This window comes from Thunnus thynnus, chromosome 8, assembly GCF_963924715.1.
Source record: "Thunnus thynnus chromosome 8, fThuThy2.1, whole genome shotgun sequence".
NCBI lineage: Eukaryota > Metazoa > Chordata > Actinopteri > Scombriformes > Scombridae > Thunnus > Thunnus thynnus.
The window spans coordinates 24,034,718-24,053,497 of record NC_089524.1 but is presented as its reverse complement, the minus strand read 5'-3'; the positions used below and the strand labels follow the sequence as shown (position 1 = coordinate 24,053,497).

General features: G+C 38.5%; 2 protein-coding genes across 3 annotated transcripts in view; both read left to right on the top strand.

Moving 5' to 3' along the window:
- Window positions 1–12,827: 12,827 nt before the first annotated feature.
- On the top strand, window positions 12,828–15,113 carry LOC137187996 (granzyme B(G,H)-like). Its single transcript, XM_067597322.1, has 5 exons — window positions 12,828–12,979; window positions 13,083–13,242; window positions 13,526–13,661; window positions 13,945–14,172; window positions 14,286–15,113. The coding sequence occupies exons 1-5, from the start codon at window positions 12,922–12,924 to the stop codon at window positions 14,448–14,450; spliced, it is 747 nt and encodes a 248-aa protein (XP_067453423.1). The 5' UTR covers window positions 12,828–12,921; the 3' UTR covers window positions 14,451–15,113.
- Window positions 15,114–18,276: 3,163 nt separating this feature from the next.
- The window catches only part of LOC137187994 (granzyme G-like), a 35,146-nt gene continuing 34,642 nt past the window's right edge, over window positions 18,277–18,780 (top strand). Inside the window, exon 1 of one of the 2 annotated variants that reach the window (XM_067597318.1) lies at window positions 18,277–18,774. In XM_067597318.1, the coding sequence (XP_067453419.1) occupies window positions 18,600–18,774 (175 nt within the window). In that variant the 5' untranslated portion in view covers window positions 18,277–18,599. The remainder of the gene's footprint in view (window positions 18,775–18,780) is intronic. The other variant, XM_067597317.1, reaches the window with a different exon arrangement.

Here is an 18,780-nt window from a genome sequence, read left to right as displayed (position 1 = left end):
GACAAAACCTCCTTCTGTCCAATGAGTCTGATTCAACAGAGTGTCTTACCATTTGTACATATAATGTGTCCTCCTGATCCCCTGTTTTTTCCACCCTGTGTGTATTGTGCATGAACTAAGTCACCTTCAAGTGCCCATTGTTTACACAGCACATGGCAGAATACACATGGCAGCTTTATTATATTTTGGCTTGAGTCCCACATACCAACCAGTACCAATTTTTGGTAATTTGATAACACAATATTTATTTTGGAAATATGCACCATGTAAACACAATATCCACTAAAATTAATAATAGTCTTCAAACTGTATTTAACAGAGGCCCCACTTACAAAACAAGGCAATAATTATCACCTTAAGGTCTTTAGCACTAATATTCTGATTAAGTGGTGCATATAGACAAACCACTTTGAACCACATCAATTACCAATTACCACAAACCAACTGATACACAATGAATGTAGGGTTTTGGGGCCCTGGTGACTGGGAGCCTCCAGGCAGTTGTATGCTTTGCCCGGTTCTGCCTTGATTTAAAAGTGGGGCTCATTTTCACTGGTGCAAGTGCTGTATGTCAGCTTCTCCAAGTAGCTTAACTAACATCTGGGGAAGCTAAATCTTCAGACACCTCTTGGCTTCCACATGTTCCTACATCTGACTGCAGATCTGGCAACAATAAAAAGTTGCACTTGCTAAAACTAGGTCATGGCCACAGCTACCTGGTTGGAATAACCTGCATAATGCCCAGGGAATCCTTCATGTCTTCCTGACTTTCCTTTGAGTGTGAGCTAGGAGCATTAGAGTCGCAGTGGAACACTTAAAGCTGAGTAGGTAATGTATTTTAGAGGCATTTTTTTGTTATATTTGTTGAAATTCTCAGTACATCTTGACAGCAATCAATAAATCAAATGCTCTGACAATAAAAAGAAAAATATCCAGTATCTGTGGCTGGCACAGGCCTGTAAGAAGTTGGTCCAATCATTTCATTCAGCCTGAATGAAATAATTGGACAGGCTACCTGCCTATCTGCGCACACTCAGCCTGTGCACTCATTGCGCATGACTAAGAAAGTTTAGAGGCCAGGTGAGCAGTGGGATACCGACGGACAGGAAGTGACGGGACTGCATGAATAGTAGAAGGAGAGAAGAGAAAGACAAGATTATCAACAGAAAGCAGAATGAAAAGCAATGTGCAATCACCGGACTATTGCCTGTAGCATTGGGGAAACTGAACAGTGCATAACCTTATAAACAACAAGACTTTCAATGGAAGTGAACTCGGCTCCCAAAAGTGAAAAGCAGCGATATATTTTTACGCATCACTGCGGCTTCAGGTCAGATACTGAGCTACTGGGTTCGGAGGTGCGGGGCCGGCTCTCTGATGGACTGGTGACTGAGGAGGTTTTGGAGACGGACAATTTCACTCGAGCAGGTAGATGGGACACTCATTACTTTTGTGGTGGACTTCAAACAGGTTAGAGGTGGTCTGGTTTACAGTTTACAGTTTACTGAAGGTTGTTGTGCCTTGAGAGGAAGTTGTGTGTGTGAATGGGTGCAGTAGGCTAGTAAGCTGTTAAACTGTTGTGTTGCGTGCGAGTATGAAGCGTGTGCATATGTCCATGCTCCTCTGGTGGGAGGGGCTTAGGACAGAGAAGAGAGGGGGGAGAGCTGCAGAAGGAGGGCTTTATTTTCAAATTCTGGCTTTTTTTTAATTTGTCTTTACCAGAACACTGTCTACCCCAGCTTTAATGAGGTGTTGAGTGTCTTTCCAGTCTCAGATCTGGTGTGCCAAAGGTCCAGTGATTATCCAATTTAGTACCTCATAAGCAACTGAAGGGAGTGAGATCCAGTGATTCTGGCAGCTGAACATATATCACTGATAATAAGCCTGGAAAGAATGAGTGACAGGGATGGGAGAGATTCTACTGCTTCACAACTCAAGCTGTGGAAGTGGGTTATGATATTTATCTCTACTTCTAATCTCTTATAAACAAGATGAAACATGCAAGCACATTTTAACCACAGGTCACCGTCTTAGGAGTTTATGAACTACTTTCTGTTGTGGCTTGGGTCTCAGATCAAACCACAGATAATTGCAGCAGCTGCTCTGTCATGTAACATGGCCTCGTTACATTCTCATTCTTATGCTTTTTTATTTTGTACTACTTGTCTGAGGGGTTGGATAGGGTAAAGTGTGCAAGAATGGAAAAGAAGGGCAAATGAGCAAAACACTGAAATTACTTAAACAAATGTGGATAATATGGAATTTCCACTTCCTCTAAATTAAAAATAAATTTCTGTATGGGTTTGCTGAATCTCTACTTATTGCACATGGTTGTTTGAAGTTGCAGTTGTGCATATTTTTTTAAAGAGGTGAATTCAAGCCCTCTCTTTTGCTCCAAATACCGTCCCTCAATCCGGACTGCCTACTCTTCTTTTCCAGAGGTTATATTGCTTAGGCAGATAAAACACTCCTGCAGTCGTGGTACTGTAGGAAGTAAAATTCTTCTTCAGTCAACACTTGACCTTGTCATTTTTTTCATAAAATGAAATAACTTTACAGCAGCATTGTCAGCATGAGTGTCAAATATCCTGCAGCATTTAAATATTTTCCAGTGTTGCACAGCTGTGTAACAAAATAATCTCATAGTGACAAGTTTTAACAACTTCAGATTTTCTAAAAGAAGTTTACAATGTTAAATTCATGAGTGTTTATGATAATAACATCTCCACTATTGCATCAGACCTCAGCAATATCCTACATTATTTCACAATTTGTTTTCTCAGATCATGAGTGGCCTGTAATATGAACACTCTGGGAGTTTGAGGAGAGTATCATACTGGGACTGCAGCACAAGGCCAGACATTTGAAACATGAATCACTGTGGCAAAACAGATTAGTGTTCATCCTTTAAGCATGTCAAACAAGGCAAAACAATATTTCCTTTCCAGAGGTCATAAAGGCTCTGTGTATCCTGTGGATGAAGCTTTACTGCATCAAAATAATATGCATGTGCATCAGTTACTAAACTCCTACAGTCTATAAGGTAATATGTGCAGACAGTCCATGGTGACTGGTCCTATTTTTAACAGCAACTCAGCAATCTTGAAAATCAGTTGTTGCAGCAAAATGTGATCTAGAATTGGTGTTTATGTTGTATAGTGTTTCAATTTTAGAGGGAGAAACTGAAGGTACTGGGGCCACAATTTCTCTCCGAAGTGATCTGCAGTCATGCCATAAATATGTCTTGAAGTATGCACAGGCCCGACTCTTGACAACAGGGGGCCCTAGGCAAGATTTTCTTTGGGGGCCCTCCTTACTTTGCCTGGAGACGAGAATGATTAAATAAAACTATAACCATAAAAAGCTTAATTATAAAATAAGGGTTGCGTTTAAAAGTAAAATACATAAGAGAGAGCTTTTGAAAAATGTGCATCTTGAAATAAAGTGGATTGATCATACTGGACTCTTTTTTTCTTTCTCTTGTTTATTTTCTGTGCCTTCAGTTCAGATTTGAGTGGGTATGTTTGCTCAAAAGATTTGCGTTTTCTCTCGAAGCGGCTCTTCACAATCACCACGGTCTCAGAACATATGAGACATACTGGTTTTGAACTTCCTGTGGGAAGAATGAACATGTAAGAGTCTGTTCATTCTTGATTAAAATCTCTGTTTTCGCTGTCTACTTTTCTCTTTTTAGAGCATGCCATGTGAAATTACTTTTCTCCATCTGTAATCTCTCATCACATCTCTCCCCTGTTTGTGTGTGTTACTCAAATCGCAATGCTTATCAGAATGCACAGGTTTGATTGGCTGAGTAGCACCATGTTAGATGATTTACGATACATGCAATTGTTGTGTGAGTTTGCTGGGTGGCTAAACCGGTGCCATAAAGAAAAGCTGTGCCGGGTCAAATAGAAACGCTGTGTCAAAATTTAAAAATTCTCAATAATTAATCAGTTATATAAATTAGATATACTAAATTCTAAACCTAGACATGGGGCCCCCTGGGTCAGAGAGATGTTGATTAGCTTGACATGATCTACCCATCGAGGAGGGGGCACGCACAAACCGCTTGGATATGATGGGAATGAGATACCAACTGTCATCACCACCCCCTCAGGTATCCCATCACACCATCCTTCTTACTATCAGCTGAAGAACCTCATGCTCCCTCCTGTTGATTCCTGCGTGTCTTTCCTCATTTCCTTTTGAACAGTTCTTCAAAATGGTCCTGATTTACCCAGCCAAATGGAGTCAGAGCTAGGTCAATAAACAGCAGGTGTGACAGTGAAAAATAGCAGCTATTATGTGAGTGACTGAACTGTTGATGTCATGTTACACAACTACTAAATCATTAAGAGAGAGGGCAGGCTAGCTTTGGTGTATAAAACCACAACAAAGCACAAAGGAAAGTTATTCTAACATGTAGCCAGAACAATTAGCTAAGCAATGAAACGGCTCTGACTCTTACAGCAGTAGATTCTCATGGTGAGGGTCCAGCAATGTACAGTGAGGCTTATTATAGTTTTTTGTTGTAAATCTTACTTTCAGTCAAACACACTTCCAACCCACAAAGAAACCTTAGAGCACATTTGTGGTAGTAGGGGTGGTCTTTGGAAAATGAACCATGTCATATTTTCATTATCAAAGCAATGACTCACAAAAGTATATACCCATATAGACCCATTAGGCACAAATGCACATACGTGCGCAGACACAAACACACCACCCCCCTCCTGTCTGAAAACAGCTGTCAGGAATCATCCGATAAGAAGTGCTCATCTGTTTTCTCTATTGAAAAATCTCCTTTAATGACAAACACAGACTGTCTGACTCCTCTTCCACCTCTCGGAAAGGCCACTCTAAAGATACGCACTCTATTGTTCTCATCTTCTTTATTCACCTCCTGTCTGTCCACTGTGTATCCAAATACCTGCCTTTTCTTCTCCTGCTGACTGCCAAATACTCAGAATACCAGTGTTCTTTTCCATCTGGTGGGACCAATCTATTCAAGGTTTCCTGTGTAAAAGTGATCTCTGGGGACTTGAACACTGAGAAGCTTGGCCCCAATAAAATGCATCTACACTGCACTGCAGGTATTCCCGTTTTGCACTATCAGATAATGGTAGATACTTCTCAGTAATGTATAAATATCTTTGTAAAATCCCCTTATTGCAAAATACAGTGAAGACACCTTAAGCGGAAGAGGTGTTCAAAAGTGTGACCTGATTCATATCACAACTTAACAACTTACAACCCATTAGAAGTGTGTGGCAGTGTATTTATCTGCAGAGACTTTGCCCTCTGCCAGTATTTTCTTATTTCTCATTATTTTGCTGTGTTTGGAAAGCCTCTGGGCATCAACCCCTGGGCAGTGGGTGTGAAGTCCCCAGCCAATAACTCGTACATAACTCGGACTTGTAGTGTGGCGACCAGGTTACATCGCTGTTTCCATCTCTCTCCTCTGTTCCGTTCTGCTCTCTGTCTCTGTGTAATGGATGTATAAAGAGTTGCAGGTCTGTGTGTCTGCTTGACTGAGCGGGTCTGAGCTGCACATTCACAGAGCAGAGAGGCCACAGCGGACAGGATGAAGCTCTGCATTCACACAAAATCCGATAATGCGGCACCTTCCTGCAGGGTGGTGCAGAGGTGTGGGTTTGTTTATTTGTGGTTTAGAATGTAACTGCCGTGAAACAATGAGAATATAAGATTTTATTTATCTGATTCACAGCTTTGTTCTCACCAGTGCCGCTCGCTCTCTTCATTCACTCTCTAGCTCACTCGACCATTGCCGCTCTCTCGTTAAGGGAGGTAGGGGCCAACTTTGATTGCTGTGTGTTTACAAACACCAACCGACAAATCCTGCATAGCATACCTTTAAGAAATTAAAGCAACACATCTAATAAGTTGTGGACTGTTTAAAACACACAACTCAAGTTGTGTTAAATCTATGCACTCGCTCACACCAAATCAGAAACAGCCATGTAAAAACAGATGCTGGATGAAAACAGATGATTCCTGTGAAATTCACTTCAGCCTCCTAGAGCAGAGAAGGCAGGGAGAGAGTTTAACATGTCATGGTTCAGGGAATGAAGCTAAAAATCAAAGTGGCTACCTGTCGCACTATTCCTCAGGGAACCTGTCCTTACAATAATGATGACTTTTCCAATTCTGTCTTTTTAACTTTAAAAAAACAAAAGAAAATCTGCTCACAACCCATCACAGACATAGAGATGGGTCCTGAACTGAACAGGCTATATGTTGGATATCATAACCCAATATGATATTATCAGATGGAGCTAGTTCTAACTTCAGCATCTGGCACTTCGATCATCTCCCTCAGCTATACTGAGGGTAATGGGAATGTCTAAATATAATCTTACCATTCCTATTAATTACATCTGACCCTTACGTTGTCCTCCATAAAAAGGGCTGATGTATTAGTCTTATGTTGCCTACTTACAGACCTGTTTTGCACCACAGCGAAAACCTATACAGCACCCTTTCAAAGGTCTGTTTTTGTTTCCATACTGTTTGACCAATGCATTTTTCTTTCAGAGGCGCTCTGTGTGGTCAGAAAACTGGATCTGTGTGCTCAGACAGCCGAACTGATGAGGAGACACTGCATACCGCGAAGGTATTCTGTATAAGCATGTGTATATGCATATATCTGCGTGTGTGTGTGTATGAGAGTGAGGCAGATGTCACTCTATATTTCTAGATTACCTGAGACTCTGAATGTCTCAGTCAGACTTTAAGTACTGTAAAAAAGACCCTTTATGTGTCTCTTTTGATGAGGAATAAGAACTACGGCAACTGTTTGAATTTACCCAATTTATGACAGTTTTGTAAACTCCTTCCCTGAACAGCGATTGTCCAGTCGACGCTTAACAGCTGTAACTAGGCATGGCGGGCCTGTCAAGCTTTGGATTTATCTTCATGTTGAAGTGGTATGCATGGGGTTGTAGTAAGAGTAATGGTTTGTGGTTTTCTTTTTTAACACTATAAAATCAGAGAGCAAAAGTGTAAGTCGTAGTGAAAAAAGTGAAATGTTAGTATTTTGCCCTCCTTGACTAGGAAATTTGAGATGTGCTACCTTTTTTTAAATATTTTTGGAACATGCCTACTGGATTTTGGGTTTAGCACTCCACTGAGAATCGTTGTTGAAGCACAACCTCCTTTTCCAATTCAGATTTAACACTGTATTTGCCTGCTCTAACATAAGCTGCAAATGTTAGTATGTCTGGCTAACTAGCTTACTACCTACGGTAACCCAACATTATTTCAAGGCCAAGGCAGAATTTCATTCTACATTATTTTGTGGGGTTCCAGGGGTTACATTTACATTTATAAATTTGGCAGATGCTTTGTACTTACAAAGTGATGTGCAAATGAGGTACAATCCAAGCCACTGTAGACAAATGCTTTTTCTTTATTTGAATATTTTGCTTGGGACAACTTTTGCCTCATGTCTTTTAGCACATACATGCAGCCATTAAATTAATATATATGATTCCTTTACAGGGTTCTCATTTTAAAACAAGCAAGCTGGAAACATTAAAAGGTCAGCTGGAGGCAGTGTTTTCAACCAATTAATGGAGCCAATGTTAGCTTAATTAGCTAGCTAGATATTCTGACAAAAACGCCAACAGCAGGAGTCAACAAAATCAATGGTTGCTGGCTAGAAATGAGAAGTCTACTTTCTGTCTATAATCACTGAACCATTGTTTAAGATTTTACCAAGAATTTCTAGAGGTAATCTGCAACTGTCATCACTGTTAACTGCATATGTGCCAGAGCATAGCAACAGTAACTATTGGGGGGTGGGATTAAGCAAATTGTCTGATTCACTGGATAATGTTAGTTTTTGCTTTATATCACAAGGGAAATTAGATGTTTATCTTCACCTCTGAGATTTCTTCAATTTTTTTCTGTATTTTTTGGGGGGAGGTTTGGGCGGATGGGGCTTGTAATATTGGGTTATTAACACAAACCCCACAATTTATCACAATGATCACATATATCCCAATTTATCAAGCCCAATATTGGAATATTGGCTTAGATAAATAAAACTGACTAGACTTGACTTCTCAAACTCTATAACCCTAACCCTAACCCTTTTCATGTAATAACCCCAGACTAGACTGAACCAGACCAAGATTCAGGTCTTGTTGTACACGTTTTAAAAGTGGGTTTATACCATTTCCTCATTTTTGACTGGTCCACTTCAAAGGCTTGACGAATAGTAGAAATTAATACATGAAAGCTTTTTAGCTACCGGTATCACTTTTCTTGCAAAAAATGGGGCCTAAATGTTTTGCTGGAAGAGCTTCATTCTTCAACAAAATGAAAGGGAGTAAAAAGAGGAAAATTCCCATCCTCTTATTATGCTGGTTTAAATCTGATACATCTAAATATGAATTCCATGTCTAAAGCGGATAGACACCATATGTTTTTTGGATTGAAATGGTTTAAGCAGAAAAGAAAAACACCCATAGAGCTGATATAATTTATGTCGTTCAAGGCTCAGTCAAATTATTTGTCTCTTTTCTCTCTCTTTTTTCTTGCCTTGTTATTTGAGCAGAGAATCAGTTTTTGGCATTAAGCCACCTGTAGTTTTCTCAGGTAATTACAAACATTCATAAACTGTCTGAGTATTCATATTTTCATTGTTTAGGTCAATATTGTGGGGTTTTGTGGGTGCTTACACAACTACATTGGACAGCTGTGAATGAACAAAACAGTCAACAAGAAATTAAGGATGTGCCACTGATGTAGTTTGTTTGCAGTTAACACCCACAAGAAGCCTCTGATGAAATAAACACAGCATGGCTTAGTAGTGGAGCGAAATGTGCTGGAGATGTGCTACTTGAGGGTAACAGCACATCCTCTACAGAAAGCACAAGCAGAAATAAGATTAATCAATTTAAGATATTGATATTGGTTTATTAGATATACATATTGGTTTGAATCATATGGAAGAATATCTGGTCTGCTACTGAGGTTCTGGTAAGTGCAGTAGGACTGACTGTCAGATGAGAGGCCAAAGTCTGCATCAGAAGTCTTTTCCATGAAATGTGAGTCTGTGGTGGGAAAGTGAACTTTACACACATGCAAACACGCACACACTTTGATAAGAAAAACACATTTTCCTGTGTTTCACAACAGTGAAAACATTGCATCTTATGAGTATTTATTCCAAATTGACAAGTCCTTTATTAATACCTTTCTCTTGCTATTTCAATTAGTGCCATTTAAATAAAATGCACTGCAGGTTTAAGATATGAGTCATTTTCAGAGCTTTCCTAACTATAGAGCTGCATGAAGTCTGAACAATTTCTGTTTTTAAAGTGGTGACAGTTACATTTTTTTGGCATTTTTGTCATGAAATTGGTCATTTTAAATGAAACTCACATGTATTACAGATCACAGCACCGTACAATGACATTAAGAGAAAATGAGAGGCACTTTGTGGAGAGGCATTAAAATTCAGATTTATCAGTGAGGTGAAGGCAATGCTATACAGAAAACACACATTTTGAGCTTGGGGGCAAAATCAAAATAACTGCCAGTGCTACATCCTTTTCTAGTTTATTGGATGTTTTCATTATGCACTGTCTGTCAAAGTTCATTTGAACAGCACATACCTCATTTTAAGTGAGTATAAACAGTCAAAGGCCTGACTTGGAAGAAAAATGTTTTATTGAAATCACAGGTGCACCTGACAATGCTTTCTTGTCTTTCTCTTGCAAAATCTCTCCAGGCATCAACAGCTAGCTCTGTCTATTTGTGTAGCATTACTTTTCCAGCTGTGAAAATACTGCTTAAATAGTTTTAAAATGAATGAATGACCTTTTATTCATGCAGGCTTAAAACAAGTGGCTGGAGGTGTAATTACAAACCTTCGCTTGTTTGACAGCTACTCTGTTCATATTACTAGAGGACAGGTGATTAGGCATGAAGCATTAGTTAGAAAATGCAGTTGTATGTTAAATCTTTTCATCCTGAGAAAGGAAATGTTTACTGCTGATTGCATCATGTTTTGAATAACCACAAGGCTATGCGTGCTGTTTGTTCTGTAGTTTCCATTTCAGTGTAAATGACAACATCAAAGCAAAAAGATAGCAGTTTACTGTGGTTTGTGTCACAGACCTTATGGGATGCTGTGGAACAAGCATTATCAGTGTGAATTTCATAAACGGATGTTCAATTTAGTAGGGTGGTGTGTCAAACCTCAGAACTTTTTTTGAGCACTGGCTGAATTATGTGTATGAGTATTGAAAACACTCTTCTTCCTTCCTGCTGATGTAGTGCAGAACAGTTGTATGTATGCACTGAAAACATCAAACAAAACCTCAGCAGAGTCCTCTAAATTTGTTACTTTATTATCAATAAATGTTTTGGTATTTTCTTCTGAATCTGGATCAGCATTAAAATGCACATAGTGATAGCAAACCATACAATACATGTGCCAGATTGTATTCTTTCAAGTAAGTGGAGTAGTTCTTGAGCAAACAGTGAAAATTTTCAAGAATCTATCTAATCTATCTTGCGATGATTATCTATGGTTAACAACCTAGACCATGGTGCAATAATGAGACTGCTAAAAGGACAAGATGAGGTCAGGTCAGGCGTCATCAGTGTTTTGCTGGCATCATATTGTGCAACTGAAGAGTGATAGTGTCAATAAACAGAAATTAAGTCTGGTTTTGTGGAAGTATATTATAACCATCTTGTGAGGTCAGCAATATTGTCTAATTTCAGCCAAACTGAATGTGTGAGCATATGTGTGTGTGTGAGTGTGTGGAGCCCATTTGGGAATGCTGTCTTATTTCTGTCTGGGAACTGTCTTATTTCTCCTGAAAACGGTGATGTGTTCCCATCACAGAGGCTGAGCTACAGTCTTGGAATCCAGACTTGTCCTGTCCTTTCTTGTGGACAGGAAGTGCTTCTGTTTGGCAGCTTGCATCTCCAGAACACTGGGCCACTCCACAGTTAGTAAGCCATAATCCTACTGTGAGAAAGAGCATATATGAAAGAGCATACATCAGGGATGCATGGTTATAGGTGGGAGAAAGAGTGATGTGAGGATGAAGTTGAATAACTCTGACTATATTTGTGTAAAACAAGAAAGACATATGTAAGAACAACACAGACATGAGTCAGCTAATATGTAGATAATTGTTGAAAACAGTCAGTATCACATCAGGGTGGCTTGGGGGCCATAAATCTCTTTTACCATATGTGATTTCGGTTAAACCCACAGTTTGATACTGTGAATGTTTAAGGAATGTCTGTTTCTATGTCTGTTGCTTTTTATTGTTGTCATTTTCCTTTCTTCTTAATAAACATGCAATTTGCACCGTGATTGATGTTTTTTATGACTGTTATTGCATTCCCCCTTTCCTTGTTGCTGTGTCCAATGGCTAAACCAGCTAGTCCTCTCAGCCCCATGGTGCCTATAAAAGTGACGGCCTAAAGATAAAGGCCCTGCTTTACCAAGCAAGTTCTCCTCTGCATCCCATCCTGTAATTCCCATTATGGTCCTGGACTCCAGGAGCTCACATCCCAAAAACCTGTTCTCTCATGTCCTTCTCATCCTCCCCCACCTTGTATTTTTTCCCCCCTCTTAAACACACGCAAACTCTATTGTGCATCGTTCAAAACTATTATAATAACATTTTTGACTAAGATATCAGGCGGACATACTTGAGTCTAGACTGAGGTGTGAAGAGATGTAACAGACATATTTGTATTCTGTGGTCAGTTGGCTGCATACTTTCAGGCTTGTGAAACTATTTTCAGTGTTGCATGGCTCTTCAAATCTTTTTGATACAGAGCCTCATTCACATGTTTGGTCCAAAATTATTGTTCTGATCCACCATCCAAAATCCTTTTTCATCTCTCATTGGTTGCTAAAACACAGCCATAGCCTACGATACAGCAGTGCCTTGAAAGTGTATTTTCCGTCATGTGTGCCAAACTGAAACAAATAGGCCTGCTGAGCACACAAGCTATGAACAGACATTATAAAGAGCTTTTGATTTATGTCACAAATGCATTTTCCTAATAAAGAAATGATTATAGTTTGGCTCCTTTCTTAAAAGGAAAAATTAAGATTTACCGAAATATTCTTTTACTTTAATGCTGATTTATAAAAATGCAGTCTACTGACTGATCTCCTTTTCCCTTCAACAGACCTTGATGACTTCTTCATTCCTCTGGTAGCTCAGTGGTCACATTTAACTTTAAGTTCCATGAACCACACTTTCAAACTCATTCTATTTTCATGCACTGTGTTATGATGTGATAACATCAGAATAATGTTACCTTTGGGACCGTGTGACAGACATACAGGCTCCTCTGAGAGAGTGACGACTTTGAACAAGAAATGCTCCTAGAGGTCTTCAAAGCGGTGCATGTTACCACAGAGGAATCAGTACCTAAATTGTGACCAGGTATAACACAGTTTACTACACTGATCTGATTTATGCTGAAGCGTGTGCCATTACCCTGCAGTCATGTACATACTTAAGAAGTGACTTTTAATGTGATGTAAATTTCAGCAAATTAAAATCCAGGCCAGATATTTGTGATAAAAAAAAGTGTTAAATTTAAAGCATTGTTTACCTATCAAAAATCTTGACTTGAAATATCAAAATATCTAAATACAATAACAAATATACTCAGCAAATATACTCAGGCAGTATGTAATCAGACATGAAAATGTCAAAATCTTTTGTCATGCTCTGTAGGTGACAGAGGCACCCTCCTTATGAATGTGGGTCAAAACCACATTGTTTGCATATGCACATTCCACAAACGCTTCCTTCTATCTCTAATACAGCAGAGCATTTAAAGACTGAAATTGTCGGTGATGTGTGCCATTGATCTTCAGTAGCTCAAGTGGACTGTGATCTCACCATGAATATCCAGTGTAAACTTGTTATACTGATACTTGCGCTGACTCTTGATGATCAAGGTAAGTTAAGCATAGTTTATAATGTACATACAGGGTATTATAGTAGCATTATAGTAACATGTATATATATGTTTATATTAATTTATTTATTTTCCTCTCCTAGTTCATACAGGGAAAATTATTGGAGGTCATGAGGCTGTGCCACATAGCAGGCCCTACATGGCGCTTTTGGAGATGAAGACGCCACGTGATCAAACAAAACACTGTGGTGGCTTTCTTCTGAATGAGGATTTTGTGATGACTGCAGCCCACTGTCAAGCCAAGTAAGTTGAACAAACTTTATGTTTACCTACTGACACAGATGATTCTAGGAATTCTGGATCCCCTGATAGAATAAAAACCAAGACTCTCTTATTTGTCCCCACATGTATTAAGATTGCAGCAATACATGATATCTATGTAACAAATATGCTCTGTGATGGCTTTGTGAATACAACATAAATTTAAGTCTCTTAATATTTTCATATTGTGAATGCAAAGCCTACACAGAAAAAAAACTAGTTTATTCTTAGATCATGTTTTGCATTTAATTTCATGTCATTTCAGGTCCTACACAGTCTTACTAGGAGTTCACATTTACAGAGAAAAAACTAATGGCATACAGGAGATACCTGTGGACCAAACATTTCCACATAAGGACTACAATGCAACTGACTTGACAAATGACATAATGTTACTCAAGGTAAAACATAGATTAATGACTTTAAAATTATTGCAATTAATAGCAAAAATTTTATTTTTGTTTATTTTTGGAATTTTAAATTTTTGTTTGTGATTATTTGCAAATGCTCTATTGAATGCATTTATCAAAAAGAGAACTTAAATAATGCATGCACATCCCTGAACAATAAATAATCAGATAATGTGTTAGTAACAGATAAATGTAAGTATTGGAGAAATCTGAATTGATATTTTACCTTCATACTTGTTTTGTTTTTTGTTTTTATTTCTCCCTGTTCCACAAGTTGAGCTCCAAGGCACATTTCAGCAAAACTGTGAAACCCATTGGTCTCGCAGGTCAAGGTGACGGCTCTCTGCCAAAATCATGTATAGTCTCCGGCTGGGGCACAACAAGCAGCAACAAAGGATATATGTCTCATAGACTCATGGAAGCCAATGTAACACTAAGTGATGAAAAGCAGTGTGTTGTAGAAAACTCATACTGCTCTCAGGGAGACATTGGACCGGGTGTGGTACGTACATTTATAACATTTATAACATAACATGGACAAACAAACGTTGGTCAACAATGATACTTAATTCACTGGTGTTGAGGAATCACTGCATCCTGTATATGTACTTCCAGGGAGACTCTGGTGGTCCACTGGTCTGTGAAGATGGAAAGGCATACGGGGTGGTGTCCTCCGCCTTCAGTCCACATGGAGGTGGCCCAAAAATGTACAATTATGCCAAGATTCCTGACTATAGATACTGGATCGATTCATTCATGAAATATAATGGAAAGCTCTAATACATGTTACATTCAATTGACCAAATCCAATTTGAATTTACAATAGACTACTTCATTTAAATTGTATAACACTGGAGAATTTCAAAATTGATATTTAAGTTGCTGTTATCACTGGCTGCATAGCAATGACACTGCTAAATATGCTTTGCACAGATTTAAAAATTCAAAATATACTTTACTTCAATGTTTCTAAATCATATCTGTTTCTAAATCAATGAAATTTTCTTTAGGCAAATTGAACCAAAACTCTGAAAAAAAAAAAAATGATTTGGTCAGTTTATGTGACATGTTTTGGCTTTTTTAAGGCACAGCGGTTTTTCTGCTACAGAGGCTACAAAAATGTTTTGTCAATGAAATGTAGGATATTCCAGGCAAATTCCAGGTATTGCTACAGTTAAAACCAGACATTTAAGTGTACACTCAATGCTGTTTTAGAGACGTCATATCTATTGATATTTAAACATAGTATGTCCTGTCTCTTAAATACAATGTTGCATGTAAGAAATACATTAATGCTCTGTGCATCTTCTTTTAGACTAGATTAAATGAAAACAGACTCATTTTTGTTTGTTTTGTACTAAACAAACTTTTGCTTTCTCTGCATGTTCTCTCAGTTTTTCTGTGCACTTTGCTTATTGAGCATTAAATCAACAAAAAAGACAACACTGCCTCCTTGTGAACTGACTGTTTCGGCATTAAATAAGACTACTTTGTTTTATTACTCCTCCAAATGTAGACATTTTTAATTAATTGTATACAACTAGGAAGCTCACTTATGTTAAAAATAAACCTGCTTCACATCTCAAATGCACCACTGCCTCAATACACTTTGATTATCATTACTATTTCAAAATGTGACATCAGATGAAAAGTCAAAGTGCATGGTTTCTTTAAATGGACATATTTCATTGAATAAAAAAGCTGGAGTTGCACTAATGTGGCTCACCGCAGCTCTTTCACTTGATCAATGCATCTCAATAAGCCATCTTAAATGGACTCGCTCCTAAAACATTGTCATCCTAAAGGAGATGACAGAGCGGAAAGGAAAGAAAGTCTTTATCTAATTTGCAGTTAAAGGAGATACTATGGTTTTGCGCAAGCTGTCAGCACACACCCTTGTTGAGCCACACACAAAGCAAGCCATTATGTACTCTTATCAATGTCTGCTGATGTGTCGAATCCACTTTATGCAGTTCTCTTAAACCATCATTCAGGTGGAGATCAATGATTAGGAACCACTGTCTGTGTAGTCAGGGATGGCTTTGGGAGTAAATTTATCTTCATCATATGGTGAAATTGTGGACCCAAGTATGCCTGATGTATCAATGAAAGGCTTGTGGTAGTCTGCACATAGGCTTAACTGCTTCAGGTGCGCAACACTCCCCTCAGCCTGTGGCCTCCACCTCTAGGCCCTCAACAATGCAAATGGTAAGGCTTTTTTAATTTCTAGTAGTCCTGCGTCCATCTTATAAAGTGAGCCTTACCAAGAATGCACCACGCTAAGTGAATCATGAACCCAGTACAACATCAACATGACTGAAAAGTCTATCCCAGTCATCTCTGTTGCTTGATGAACACCTCAGTGTCCTATCAACTAAAACTATTTTTACAGGTTCAAGCAGACAATGTGAAGTCCCTCTATAAACGGAACCTGGAGCTGGACATTAAAAAAGTGTTGGAGATTAAAAAGCTCAAACTAGAAATTGAGCAACTGGAGTATGAGAAGGCAGTATTGCAGTGGATGGTACCTGAAAATGTTTTTGTTTAAGCACGATTGACATTGTATGCTTTGACTTTTTTTCTTTTCCCAGCAAAGGCAGACATTTTAATGAATAAACAAGTGATTGGTTTATTCTTTTTTGTTGTTTTTGTTGTTGTTACATTGTTCAGTGATGGCCTGTCTGATGGCTGTACCAGTGGAGTGATCGAGGGCGATGGGGTCCACAACGACGGGTGCCATTAATGGCTCTCTCTTTCCTTATAGTGGCAATGTTGTGGAACACCACACATGCTGATGTTATTTGGCAAGCCTGCTTGGGAGAGACCCTCAGGCCACGGAGGCAGTTGAAACGGGACTTGATGACCCTGACAGTCAACTCTATGTTGACCCTGCATTTACAGAGAGCCACATTAAAACACCTTTGTAGTGGTGTCTGTGGGTCAGGATAAGGGGTCATCAAGTATCGTGTACATGCGTATCCTCTGTCCCCCAGTAGAAGTCCTTTAAAATGTTGTGTTAATAAAAGGAGAGGAAATTACTTGATCAGTGTCACAGTTAAACAAGCAATAGAATTAACTGTGTATATTTGCCATAACTTGCTCAAACCGATGACCCGGTGACGACCGAGCCAGGCCATCTAGCATCCAGACTTGTGAACATTAATTGGTGGTCACAAGTCATCTGCAACGGCATTTTAGGTTAATTTCACAATGAAAGCACTGAGACAAAGTTACCAGTGACTGCTTTTTAAAGGGAACCCATTGTGTTTATTAATGGTGACAAAGTACTGTAAAAAATTTTGTGCTTTATGTGAATATTTCTGACAAATGTGCAAAGTCTACTGTGCAGCACTATTACAAAGACATAGTGTAGCTGCATTATATTCGTCTTCATAAGTTGCATTATTAGCACCGTATCTCTGTTCTGACATTATATTGTAAAGCTATTTCTTTGTTTGTGACAGTGTTAGTGTTATCACAGAGAAACTCAGCAGCTGACGTCAGGCTGCAGCTATAACGTCGTTCCTGTGGTTGCTTCCTCCTCCACACTCTGTTGTTTCTGATTCCACAGCGCGATATTCAGCCTTGTATCATGAAACTAGTTTTCTTCCAAATATGATGATATTTTAAAGTCTTTAGTAGAATGATGTTTTAGTGTCTGCTTTTTTTTTTTTTTTTGCTAGATGGAGTGTTTTGGGAGAACCACCTTTGAGAGGGGAACTCTGGGTGCAGGCAACATGGAAGGAGGTTAAACATTATTCATTTCCATATACTACCCATACTGTAACGATACAGTGCTGGTTGAAAATCAGCAAAGTTTCCCTTTAATACATCCATGGTCTACACTCTAGCAACTCCAGCCAAACTTGCATTTGTGTTTCCTTTGCAAAAACCTGTTGGTTATTCCTCATACTCAAATACTTTCTCTTTTAAAAGCAAAGCATACTGTTTGAAAATACAAACATTATAGCATAAATCTAAGCACTGTGTTGCTTGTCCGTGTATATTTTTCTATATAAGCACTCAAACCATCCAAGGGTTATGTTAGAATGAATAAGATTTCATTAATTACAACAAGGGTAATAACATAGATAACAATTTTATTTAGAATACTGTATTATAATGCTAAGGCTAAGTAGTTCTACCCTGCAATACTCAAATAATGCTGTCTTTACATCCATACTTTAAATCATCAGTACAAACTTGAAAACACATGAATGAATAGGCAATATAACAATAGTTCAGAAAAAAAGAAAAAACAAAACAGAAAAAACAGACAAAATAGAAACAAATCCTTCCCTCATCACAACTGATTTTATTACTGTAAAGGAACAAGGGCATGAAGAGGACGCCAGTGGCTTATGTTCAGGAAAAAGGTCTAACAGTGGTTGGCACAGTAAAAGACTACAGAAATTTTACTTACTAACTGTTGCCTGTCTCACAATTCAGGCTTCAGGATTTGGTGGGGAATCATTTTATTTCAAAACCTTAAAGACTGATAAAAATATTACTTTACCGTAATGTACAATAATGTAAATACAGTAATAAAAATGGAGTGTGTCAATTGATCTCTTATGAGTTTTTTTTTTTTTTTTTTGGCAGCTAAAAGGTCTAATTTCATGTTACTATAAGTTTCACGAACACCACTTTCAAACCACTGCTTGTTTACGCACTGTCTTATGACATGATAACATTAGAATAATGTTTCCTTTGGGGCTGTGTGATCTCTAAGAGAGCCATGGCACTGAGCATGAAATGCTAATAGATCTTCAGTAAATCTGCAAGGCTGTGTGTGTCACATCAGAGTCATCAATAAACCACACACAGCATATGTAATTTATCAAACACTGAATAAAGACTTTTGACTTGTTCCTTGAAAATCTAACCTTTGTGATAAGGGCCTCCTCCTCAAAACCACATTGTTTGCATATGCACACTACACAAACGCTTCCTTCTTTCTCTAATACAGCAGAGCATTTAAAGACTGAAATTGTCGGTGATGTGTGCCATTGCTCTTCAGTAGCTCAAGTGGACTGTGATCTCACCATGAATATCCAGTGTAAACTTGTTATACTGATACTTGCGCTGACTCTTGATGATCAAGGTAAGT

Coding starts and splice junctions, on each gene's coding strand:
- LOC137187996 (XM_067597322.1), top strand. CDS start 12,922: ATGAATATCCAGTGTAAACTTGTTATACTGATACTTGCGCTGACTCTT. Junction 12,980..13,082: donor GCTGACTCTTGATGATCAAG/GTAAGTTAAGCA, acceptor TTCCTCTCCTAG/TTCATACAGGGAAAATTATT. Junction 14,173..14,285: donor GAGACATTGGACCGGGTGTG/GTACGTACATTT, acceptor ATGTACTTCCAG/GGAGACTCTGGTGGTCCACT.